The sequence below is a fragment of the Xyrauchen texanus genome, chromosome 27 (assembly GCF_025860055.1).
Source record: "Xyrauchen texanus isolate HMW12.3.18 chromosome 27, RBS_HiC_50CHRs, whole genome shotgun sequence".
In the NCBI taxonomy this organism is placed as follows: domain Eukaryota; kingdom Metazoa; phylum Chordata; class Actinopteri; order Cypriniformes; family Catostomidae; genus Xyrauchen; species Xyrauchen texanus.
Window position 1 is genome coordinate 21198788 of NC_068302.1, and position 13106 is coordinate 21211893.

The 13106-nt window shown below is 36.4% G+C and overlaps 1 protein-coding gene across 3 annotated transcripts in view; it reads right to left on the reverse strand.

Annotated features, from left to right (window-relative positions):
* grid2 (glutamate receptor, ionotropic, delta 2) overlaps window positions 1-13106 on the reverse strand; it is a 661023-nt gene that overhangs the window by 229497 nt on the left and 418420 nt on the right. For all 3 annotated transcript variants that reach the window (XM_052094053.1, XM_052094054.1, XM_052094055.1), the window contains exon 5: window positions 9033-9086. In XM_052094053.1, the coding sequence (XP_051950013.1) occupies window positions 9033-9086 (54 nt within the window). The remainder of the gene's footprint in view (window positions 1-9032; window positions 9087-13106) is intronic.

A 13106-nucleotide genomic window follows, 5' to 3' on the forward strand; every position in this document is an offset into this window, starting at 1 on the left:
GGGTCATGTTTCCCCTGAGTATATATATTTTGTTTTTTTATTTAGAAAGTAAAAAAGCAATATTTTGAGACTTTGAAAAAAGAGCGGAAAAAGGTTTGTTTGCCATTTTAATTTGTTTACTTTTTTAGAAAGAGAAAGTAAGAAAGCTAAAAGAGTCCAAAATAAAATGCAGAAAAAATAACCACATAATGCAGGCAAACTGGCTACAAAAATAAAGTGCTGAGGAGAACTTGCCTCTGTTTACACATGAACACAAGAGACTAAGCATGTCCAAGAAACATCTTAATTACAATTAGGATTTGTTTTTCACTTAAATGTAAATACACTTTATGTTGAGAGAAAGAAAATGGGGTAGACATTAAATTTGAAAAATAATATTATCTTTCTATGTTCCGTTTTGTCTTCTTGAGACCAAAATAGCTATCTATGTGATACAGCACCGCAAACATTATTATTTCTATAAACGTATTTTTCTCTCTGTCATGTTATAGTTACTCCTGTTATTTTCCTACCTTTTCAAAAGTAATTGATATAATTTGGCTTGAGGTAACAGCGTCTTGCATCACCAACGCACCACTACGGTCAAACATGCAGAGTATACATGTGCACGCGCTATTGTAAATAAACGCGCGGTCGGCACTTAATGAATCATGCACATGACGATTCAGAGACCGTTCTTCGCAGGTTCAAGTTTTCAAACCTGGTAGTCTTTACCAGGGTTTTAAACTTGCATCAGCATTTACTAATGTCATCCTTAAAAAAAGCGATAATAAAACACTTAAATATTTAAAAAACTAATTATTGTAACTTCTATAAACATTGTAGGCCTCAAAATATGAGGTCATATCTGCACTGACCACGATCAGAAATGAACCTGGGCTTAAGGCAAAAATGCCACCAAAAGTCACAAACAGGGCCGGCCCATGGTTTTGTGAGGGCTAGGTGAAATCATGAAAATGGGCCCCCGGTGTGAAAATAATTTTTCGCAATGTTTTCAAACCTGTGCTTGAGTGTAACATCATTCGTCATAGGAAATGCGATTAAAGCCTTTACATGCCAGTAGAAAGCAATGTTTAAAACAGGAGTACTACACATATCTTACTGCGATTATCCTTACTCTGATTATTAGCATAATCTCAATATCATAATCACAATATTTTGTTTACATGAGCTACAGTTTAAACACAGTATTGCCTATATCGCATTATGAGGTTGTAAACGTAGCCAATGAAAACCAAACTTGGTCAGAATATGTTCAATAGTAAATAAAAGTTAAAACATCAGTAAAAATCAGGTAACTAGAGCAATGTGGGGGGAAAATTATGTATAAATAAAATTACATATGTTAAATAGGGCCTATAAACACAACAACTCAAAATATATATTTGTAAACAAATGTAAAGAATAAACGCATACCGCTTAGAGAGCAGAGATTTTTGCAGATATGGTGGTTTGGTTATTTTCCAGATAAATTGCTCATATTTTCACTCTGTGCTAGTTATTTTAACTCCCCCAGCAGATTATTCTTGAGAAAATGTGAAAAGCCCTAATAATTTGTCAAGCACTGTTTCTGCAATCCTTTACACAAAATAAGACTCAAATAGCAACAAAGCAGTATTTTTCACAACTTATTTCCTGCGTTTCTGTCAGGCGTGCACATTATTCAGCAAGATGTGCAATCTGTGTCTAATAATACTGTGATAAGTAGCTGCGCTCCAGTTCCCAATAATGCTTTAGATTATGAATAAATTATGCAGATTAGTGTGTACTGCTTAGCTTTACTTCTTGCTGATTTTAGATACACTGCTGCTATTTTATTTGTTGAAGCTTTCAGTTATTTGTATTTTTGTGATTATTCAGAGCTCATTTTATATTTAATATATATATATATATATATATATATATATATATATATATATATATATATATATATATATATATATATATATATATATATATTTTTTTTTTTTTTTTTTCACCGTAATTGTGAATTGTATGTTAAATGACCAGGTCTTGTTTGAAATCTGTTTACTTATCTTTCTAACCAATACCAATACTATCAAGACCAAAATATACTAAATATGTTTCTTCTCTTTTCTCAATTTCTTGGGATAAAATGTGTATTTGAGGAGGAGGAGGAGGAGGAGGAGGAGGGTGGGGCCGGGCCGTAACAATGCATGTGCAGCCCTGCCTACCCCTCCTCGTAACAGTGTAATTTAAAATAAAAAATTTTCGTCATAATTCGTAATTATTTTGACATCTGTGTGCCTAAACAGAAAATCATTAGACTTCTGTTTTATTTACTCTTTTTACACAAAAGTCAACCATGGTTTCACTACAGTATTTATAGTTTAACCATGGTATTTAGTTAAACCATAGTTACCACACAATTAACCATGTTTACTACTACAATATGACTCTAGTAAAACCATCGTTTCAGCAAAAAAAAAAAGAAAAAAAGAAAGAAAATTGGTTACAATAATATTAATTTAGTAAAACCACAGTTAACTATTTAATTTAATTATTTATTAACAACAGTGGCACACAAACTCATAAGAAATGTCACCTTTAGATATGTTGTAAATTTTGTGGGAATTTACTCCAGAAGTGGTTTCTCTGATTTTCTATCATTACCTCTACAAGGCACTGATCCCTCTTGTTTGAACGAGTCTTGTGACAGCACACATGCTTGTCTGCTTCTGTCTTTCAGCATGCATGTTAAAAAGAGCGGAAGAAGAAATAGTTCCAATCCTTCACAAGTATTTGGTAATACAGCCTAATCCTTTTATTTCACTTTGAAGCTTATGTTTTTTGTTCATGGTAACCAAATAATAATATCCCTAATTTAACAAAGTTAGAATCAATATTTTTGTGTGAGGATCGATATTTTTGATACAACATCAGTATCGGAAATATCGATACTTTACGATTGATTCTCCCATCCCTACTTCTGAGTGTATGTGCAATAGAAACCATTGGAATGGAGATCATTTCAAATCAAAAGCCATAAATATTTCATACTCTTTTGACATGTTCATTTATTTTGCATGTGTTTGCAACAACTGGGGGGAAGCAAAGCGAAACTCCTCTGTCTTTCATGTTAATCAGATAAACCGCCAAATTATCACATGACCTCCATTGTTCTTCAATACAACCAACTCTGCACACTTAAAATTATTATACTAATGATGATGCATGTTTCTGCTTCACCAGCTCACATAAAGCATTAAATCTTGAACATTTGGCATGGACTTTGGACTTGCTTAATTACTACTATAAAAAATTCACAGTCATGTGTAGGATTATACTTAACAATGGACAAATGAATCCTATGCAGATGATAACCCTGCATGATAATACTAACAAGGAAGTTTTATCATGCATTATAAATCAATTATAACTGTAATTTAATAAGAAAGTGTTTGGTATGTAATTTATTTCCAATTTATATATTTGGGTTATTTGCAGTTATAGTTCTCTTATGAAATTCATGATTCAAATGTTTACTTTTTGAGCGGGAAACTCACAAACCTTAGAAAAATAGGTTGTAAATAAATTATATTGAGGGGAATACAGAAATGACCATGTGACCTAGCAAAAGACAATTCTGATTGGCTCAAGACACCTTTGGAATGCAGCCGACCTCAAATCAACAAAATCTCCTCGCCTAGGACGAACGCTCTCTCTTCTTCATTCTTCTTGCACACACGTGACGGGGAGTCGCGAGTCTCCCCTGCAGGAGGCCTCACTTCCGGGGCTCCGCCTGGTCATTCCATCACCCATCCAGCATCAACAATATTCAACAGAATTCCAAACATTGATGCAACAAGGGCTTTCTACAGACCCAGCCACAGAACCAAGGCAGCGCAACGCAAAGCAATTTACGCAAGTACAAACCTCCAAACTTTCACTGAAAGAACTGGTGTTTTATTATATAACTGGGTAACCTGACCTAAATCGAAGTATACTAAATTAAGTAATGTTGGTTATCAAGGCATGGTCTGTAGACTCCATAAAGTTAAGTTTTCTGAATCAAATTATTTCCAATTCATCTTCTGTCAAAGCTCATTTACCAACCCGTGTTTATATTTGTCTGTGTGTAAGTTTAGATGATTGTTAGTTTAGTTGTATGTTGTAGATTAGTTAATAACATTTACATTTACATTTATGCATTTGGCAGACGCTTTTATCCAAAGCGACTTACAGAGCCCTTATTACAGGGACAATGCACATGGAGCAACCTGTGTATTTGGTCCCTAGAAATCTGTCGATCCTAAAAATCAATCTATTTGTGATATTATTTTCAATGGCCATGAAGGTAGTATTACTGTAAGAATTCATCTTACATGCCGATCAACTCATCGCTGTCTGAAGACTTTGGTAAGACGTAAACATTAATTATTTGAATGTTCCCCAAATCAATCGTTAATCCCTTTATTAAGCTAAATTTCTTGCATTAATGGTTGGACAATTACACAGGCATAAGCTTAAAGCCATAAGCTAACCATTATGCAAATTCCCCACATTTAATGGGTGGAGGAACTCAATTCCAAAACTAATTACATATAGCATGTCACTACATATATTGGTGGATTGAATACTGGTAGATTCTGAATATAAATTATTTATTTGTTTTATCCTACATATAATTGGTGATGAGTGCTGGCAGTTGTAAAAATTCCATCACAAAGTTGCTAATTCCCTACAATATCATGACTTCAATGGCTGATTATGACGTTATAAACACTTATTTCCCTATTACTCAGACCCTGCTATGATATAATAGCGAGACACTTTTACTGTAACGCAGCTTTTGAAATATTATAAATTTTAACACTTGTATTACAGACCCACCAACATATATACACTTATTGCAAAATGATTAGCTTGCATGGTAGTGCACCTCATAGAGTATTGGAGTTCGGACTCCAAGAACTCAAGCTGACATGTAACACAGAAGTGACACAAATTGACGTGGTTGCTTCAGAAAATGGGCTTTTCATTTTGCTTCTGCATTTTTAAACAGTATCGGTTAAGGTTAGGTGTTGGTTTAGGGTAAGGATGTCTGTTTTGTTAAACTATTATTTTAGACACTATTGTGCTATCAGAATTATCCTACTTCCCACTTCTGAAATGGCAATTACGAGTATGTCGTGTTCACGTGCTTTGTTGTCGGAAAGAACAGGAAAAATAACGATGCCAGTTTCATTCATGCATATTTCTTGAGGAACTCCATAATACAGATCACTCAGTTAGCTTACTGACGATAATGTAATTTTGGTCAAATACAAGCTATTTTCACAGTGTAAAAATGTACAACATGCATACAATGGTTGCTGATATACATAAATGTATTTGACCAAAACGGCAAGCACTAACAATTATCTGTATTTAGAAAAATTTACAAAACCTGTCATTCACAACAGAAACTGAATTCTCCTCCACCCTGTTGAAAGTTTAGGACTGCGCCCATCTCGGAAACTCAGGTATCAAAATTATCTCAGCATTTCCCAGTCGTAATTACGACTTGAGGGGTAACGTCTGAGTGGAAAACTCGTATTTACAGTAATTCAGATAGCACGGCAGCATAAAATTTACTTTAAAACCTAATTTCACTCGGTTTTGGAACCCCCTGCTGGACATTTCACTTGAAAAGTGCAGCCAAATTTCTGTTTTGCTAAATATTCCAATGCAGGTCAATTTCATGAGACCAGGCTGGAAATAAAAATTAATATTGTTAAATGTTTGTTCATGAAACCTAATGCATTAACTACTGTTAACAAATGGAACCTTAGTGAAATGTGTTATCAAATGAACCCATTCCAGTTAATTAATTTAATAAAATGTTGACAATTTCACCAAACAATTTGGGCAAATTAGCTTCAGAAAAATATACACAGAAAAAAAATAACTATCATTAGTGTTATCATGGTTATTCTCATGAATGGGTATTCAGAGTACAAGCAAAAGGCAGAAAAACATGACCATGAGTGCTGGCGTGTCCTTGTGCAGCCTTGGGAGGAATGATTGCTAATTTTAGCCTGAAGTCATTTTTTCGAAAGACGGACAGAGTGAAGCAAGTAGGGAAAAGATGTGATGAGATTGGACAGGGAACGTCCCCCAGTGAAGGTAGACTTCAGAGCGGCCAAGCTGTTCCATTTGACAGCCTTCACTTTTGAGTTTCATTCTCACCTGCAAAACTGTGATTGCTGGTGACTGGCTCTCATGAAGTACGTCATTACATTTGAACTTGTGGCACTATTGGCATGCTGGGGAACTTACTTGGAATGTCGAAGCTGTTTAGGCCTCAATAGGATTTAAATTGATATTGTCCACCATGCAACCTGTCCTCAAAAAGGTAATTTTATTGTTTCTGACTGGAGGAATCAAAGACTTATAAGACACACGTGAGAACAATGTCAAACAGTATTTGGGCAGATTATATTTTATCTTGTAAGAATGATAGAGGATAAATTAGGATAAATTATGAAATAAAACATCATGAGAGGGCACATGAGGCCGTAATAATATGTAGCTCAACCTTCTAGAACACAGAGGACATCACTCTTTCACAGACCTGAAAATACCAACACTGAGTGGCTTGTTCTACCCCCAGATGGCAAATGCAAAAGGTCCTTCAAGCTTAATTAGGAGTACTAAATTAGAATGACACAAATATAAGCCTTTAAGGGTTATGGCCAAATTTTAGTGTTCAGGTTTTGGCAGTAGCTGGCTTTTCCCCTAAGAATGCTGTCAAGTAAGTCTAACTTTGAGCAATGTGTGTCCAAAAAGGAACATGTCAAGGCAGGGCCGGTGCTTCTATTTCTGCGGCCTTAGGCAACCATTCGCCTGGGGTGGGGTGTTCCAACAACAAAATTTTTTGCCGTCAGTCCAGACAATGCGGAGGCCTTTGGCAACAGCCTACCCATAGCTAGCTACGACCCTTTGTCCAGGTAATGTCATATGCCTTTGTGTTTAAAATCTGAGAATATAAACCTGCCTAAACTCGGAAGCCCTAGTAAACTGATGGCATTAGAAGGTTATCAGAAATACAGAGAGTCTGTAATGTTCTTTCAGAATTATATGATGAGAAAATGCTTCCAAAGAAACTGAGGAAAGTACTCAAGGTCATTTTTAAGCAACTAAAAATAATTTGATCTTTCAATATTCTTTCAATTCACCAATACACTTGAAGGGATCATATCATAAATTTATTTTAATTTTCAGGTCAACTTACAGTAAAATCTTAGTCAATGTATTTTGGGGTATTTTCATGACCATTTATTTTCCACCTGAACTCTGATTCTTAAAATAAAACGGGCTGTGCCTTTAAGACTTCAACCACCTTTAAATGTGCTTAAAATGGGTACTGCAGTCCAAATTAAAAATATTGGAGGGTTGTCTGTCCCACTGCAGACTCAAAGCTAATGCGGCTTGCCAGATTGTTGACACACAAATTTGCCAACTCAACATCCATTTTGAAGGATTTCTTTAAAGAATTTCATCTTCCAAAGACATTTCCAATATTTATCCTTGTTTTACTACGCCTCTAGTCATAGTGGTTTTTAGATGGATGGAGAGGCTTTTTAGGTCAGATGGAAGCTGTTATCTCTGATCCAGTTCATTTGCTGGCTTCCATGGCTGCAGCACGCATTGTTGTTTGCCTGCAGAGTTGTTCAAATCTGCCAAACCTGGCGGTGTCGAATCACTATTGATGAGTGGGCAGGATCATAGTAGGCCCGGAATGGAAACTTAAAAGTAGAATGTACTGGCTGTAACATTGCTATCGGAGAAGCCATTATTTCAACTTAGCATGCTTTCTATTTCTCTAAAGACATATTATGGTCATTTAATGATTTAGTACAGTAAAAATATTGCATTTAGCACCTTTAAAGCTAGAGTGTGTTATTTCTGCTTTTATGGTTTTTTTCATCTGCTTAACTTTACAACCTGGAATTCAGATAAAATAAAACAGAAAACACGGGCCCTGGTTAAAAAAATGCAGCTATGCTGGATGGTCAGGAGGCTCAAACAAACAGCAAATTTTTATAGTGCCACAGAGACAAATTATTTACAGTTTTAAGAAAATCAGCCGACAAATGGCTTATAGTTATATCTGCATATTAGGCTGGGACAGGAGTATTTTAACATCAGAAAAGTTAAACACTTCAAGTTTAAGTGGCAGGTGTCAATGCCATCTTTGCATGTGAAATGAGATGCAGTGCTTATGCACGGGCTGCAGTTGTGCTGTCAGGTCCAAAATAGTTGGCATTGCTCCATTCTTCAATAACAGACCATTTGCATTGGAGACCATGTTAAAAGTAAACTTCAGCCACTGTTTCCTAATGTTGAGATTCTTTGATTTGCAGAGGAATCATGGGCCAAGTTGCTTATTACTATAAAGGGATTGTTGAACTGTAAATGTGGTCAGCCGTGTTTATGTATTTAGTTGTTGGATGTCAGAAAGTTGCAGAAGTTCGAACAATGTGTTTTTACTGCTTTGATCCAATCAATACTCTATTGTACTGAGGAGAAAGTTTTACATTCTGGGAGTTACAGTATGATATTATATTTTGTAACTCTTTATCGCTAAAGATCAAGACAAAAAAATAAATAAATGATTTTTCATAATATGACCCCTTTAAATTTGTCCAGAGTGATTAAAAGAGGATTCCATAAAAAGTGCCTTTTCAGTTGTTGAAACAGCTACAGTATAAGTCAACAAGCAGCCCTTGCAGTCCTCCTTCCTTGTCAGGGAAACATTTAGCAAAATGCTATATACTTTAAGGACCACTGCTTTATTTTGTAGCATTATTCCCACACTTGCCAGGTCCAATTTAAATCATTGAGCTGTAATTTGTCCTTATCTGGCTGCCTGGATCTGGCTATTAAGAATAAGCCCTTGTGTGCCTCTCACTTACACAGATACATATGTAAAGTTGTCTAATGCAGGGTTAGCCTGTTAAATATGTTAAAATATCTTTGCTAGAAGAATAAACTGTATTCTAACAGAATTACTAGAAAGAACTCACCTCATTTATGATGATCCAGTGACAATCAAAAGCCACCAGATTAGTTTCCACCACCTGGACAGAAAGAAGGAAAGAAAGAAAGAAAGAACGAAAGAAAGATTAGGTCAGTTTGAAACAGGATGAAATATGGTCAGAAGTGAAAACAGTAACACTTCCGAAGCCAAATGAAGCTTCCATCAGTTTAATTCAGGCTCCATGTGCTCACTTGGCATACACGACCAAACACGAGAGAACAGTATGATATAAATATAAATCTGCATATGTATTTGCATATGTATTGCATTTGAGGGCATAAAAGAGCTAAATGTCCACAAACAGTGTAAAAATAGCCATTTCAAAGCTGTGCAACAGGTATCATCTCTGGCTCTCTCTCTCCACACCTAACCTTCATCATTATGTCTCCTGCCTAGTGTACCAGCACTGAATTTCATTAATTATAATTAAGTAGGTGACTAAATATGGGTGTCATAAAACATTTTGGTCATAAACAAAAGGAACAGCTGGAGAATCTGATGGCTGGAACAGCACTAATAGTGTTTTAATCTCCCACAAACACCTAATAAAACTTTATAATTACATAGGCGACAAGAGGCATAAAATATCCCATTGAATGGTACGACTTCGAAAACATTTGACAAACAGAGCTCAGGGGGCTTTAAGCTGAGGGTCTTTATGAATGGTTTTTAGATATACAGAATGCAACTTTTGTAATCATTACTTTTTAACTGCTATGATAAATTGTGTGCGTTTGTATGGCATCCTTCATATAGGACAATGTGCTTCTTGACACCCAAAAGAGAGTAGACATAAAGTTGTTATTATAAAAAATGTTCCCAGATATTTTGATGTCTGATGCTTGGTGACATTATGAGAGTGGCTTTACAACCTAGTGTAGTGGGTGGAAAAATAACAATTATGTGTGGATCATCAGAGCAGTATATGGATAAGTGTCTTTATACAGTTAAAGTTTTTTACACCAACTGATTCAGAGGCAGATGGTTCTGCTTAATTTTGCTAAACAACTTCTTTCTTAGTGTCAAGAAAAAGTTTCAAGTTTGTTACGCAGTGTGGTAGACCGGATCAATTATGTCTCTACATTAGACATCATAAAAGGCAAAATATTTAAATGATTAATTTTGGATTTCTTTAAATATGCAAATAAAGTTGATGCTCCTGATGAATGTAGGTTTCTAAATGATGCTGCCTCATAAGATACCTCGTTTGGAGGTATTGTTTGGATTTTAAGGTTGCATCGTATGTATCCTTCCCCATAGGCGAATCCCGGAATGCACCATGATGAGCTTGCAGGAAAAATAAATCCAAGATGGCGGAAGAAGCAAGAGAAATTTGGATTAAAAATATAATTCTGATTCAGTCAATACTGAAAAGTGAATAATTTTACTCAATGCATGTGTGTGTACTATGTGGTTGGCAGTGGTCCAGTTAGTATATGCTGGTAGATGATGTAACTTCATCCAGGGATGGACTGGCCATAGGGAGAACCGGGACTTTTCCCAGTGGACTGGCCGTGGAACGGGGCCGAACGGGTGTTGATAAGCTGAAACGGGTTGCCGCGTTATATCGAACAGGCCACAAATGTCTGAAGAGGGCCACAAAACTGTGCCATGACATAACGAAGCCCCCAACCCCCCCCCCAGCAACACCCCACCACGCTCAACAACTTTTAGACCGGTTTCTATCTAAAATGTATCAATGAAGCATCTTTCTTCATTCATGGCTATGCTGAAAAACATTGCTGTGTTCTCCAGCGTAGAATGCTTATGTGGTGTTTTTCCCCACCAGAGTTACTACTTTAGCATCAGGAGTTTCTTGATCAACCAGATCACCCAGAAAGATCACTTGCACCAGCTAATAGCTATATTGGTCAATCAGCTAGACCAGCATCAAACTAGCATGCTGATCTAAGCTGGTCTAAACAAGGTTCCAATGATATCGCTGATTTCTTTTCACATAGTCTCAGCCAACTGCCATGCCGATGAACGGTAATGCTAACAAATGCCTTTCTCCAAGTATTACAAACCACTGTGGGCACAGTTATCACATATCAATGAATCAAGCTGAACTTTTAAAATCCAGTGCGATTACGAATGTCTGGGAATCTGGTCTGACTCGACGACATGCTATGCTGACAGCATGTACCCCTGAATGACAGTGGGTTGAAGTAAAGTCTTATGCATTTGAGATCAAAGCCTGAAATCACAAAGAGACTCTCACTCATTGCTATTGCTGTCACCTGCAAAACTACCCTTGTTTTAGGGAGAGGGTTTGGTAATCCACATTCAGGTTGGTGTTCTTGAGTTCAGGGAGCCATCACCTCAGTGCTACAAGGTATAAGTAGGTATAGCTAACGACAGTCATACATCACTTTCATTTCCTTGCAATTATTCCTTTTCCTTGCTTTCTAATGAGCCAGTGTGTTCACAGTCAGCCTTTAACAATTCACAAATTAGAAAAAACTTCTCCTCAAGGAGAGACATTCAAGCTCAAACCCCTTTAAAATACAACCAGTTGTTTAAATTATATGGTGAAAACAATGTCCTTCCACCAGGTGAGTGTTTTAAGGATGATGATTATTGTTATTATCTCATCTTATCTGTCTGAGCCCTGGAAGTGAAAGGTTAGATGGCGTGTATTCGTTAAAGAGAGCCAGACGCAGAGATGACCAGAATAAGACGTGAACTATGACATCCGCCAAGCGCAAGAGGATGCCTCTGCACTACCTCTCCTTACCTCATAACCAAACTATCTGATCCAGATGAGAGCTTCAAACTTTCCATCAAGAACATTCAGAAGAAGTTTTGGTTTGTATTGTGACCTACTGATTCTTACTGAATAATGCCATGCTACTTTAAAGTTCATACATCTTGTGAATTTATTTGCAGGGGAAATTTAAATAGTTTTAAATTAGAGATGAACATGAGAGAACTGTTACTGGATAGAGATAATTATTAATGTTATGTTAGGTAAGGCTAGATAACCCTGCTAAAAAGACCAGGCAAGATTTCCTTAAGCCGTGTTCACACATCCTCAGTAAGCGAGGCAAGAGTGGCACATTTTTCTTTTCAGTGCCCATATTAAGAAATTACACTATTTACACTGCAAGGCATCCCTGACGTTGCAGTGAGTGGAGAGTTTCGTGTTGAGCCTATTTTTGCAGCGCAGCTCACTCTGAGCTCAGCGGCTCTGGGTGCAGTACAACAATAAAATAATCAGGAGATTAAAAGTAAAGACACAAAAGCAAGTCAAAATTATACACACCAAACTATAGTACACTACAATTTTATAACTGCATGCAAGTAAACTAAATAAAATTACTTAATAATGGAATTTTTAAGAATTAATCAACTGCTGGAACTTTTGTCCTTGAAGCAGCAAAAACTATTATGAACTTATGAAAAAAATATATTTGGTTTAGGACCCCATAGATAAATTTATTTTGTATCAGAGGCACTGCTGTTTCTTGCGGAAGAGACGCAGCCAATGTGAATGTCAAATGCGACTGGCCTGCTCACGCGAGGATGTGTGATCCTGACATTATTAGTCTAGCGGGTCCACCAGCTAGACTAGCACCAAACCAACATTAACCAGCATAAAACCATCTTGAACAGCATTGAAATTCACACTAGTGTAATTTAGTGTTTTTAGTAGAGAAGACACGTATGCACCATATTATCATGTATTAATACATTATTATTTTGAGCTGTTATAAATGTTTGCTGCGGGCAAAGTTCTCAATATGAGGTCTCATTGAAAAAGCTCCAGTCTGTGCCTCACAGCCACTAAATGCATAAAGCCATATGTGACTGCAAAAAACACTCCAATACTGGTAATATTATGTGATGATTAATTCCTCAAATGGCACGTTATACTTCAGAGTAAATTGATGCATGTTACGTATTTAGCTCACACTTGCTCGAGCATGAATTCTTTAAACACATCAAAACTGTTCTTTGTCACAATTGCCATTTTGCTTTAATGTCAGCCAGCCTCACTGTGAGCTGCGGCTTTCGTCATGTATAATTCATCCATTGTGTGGAGTCTGTCAGGAGGGTG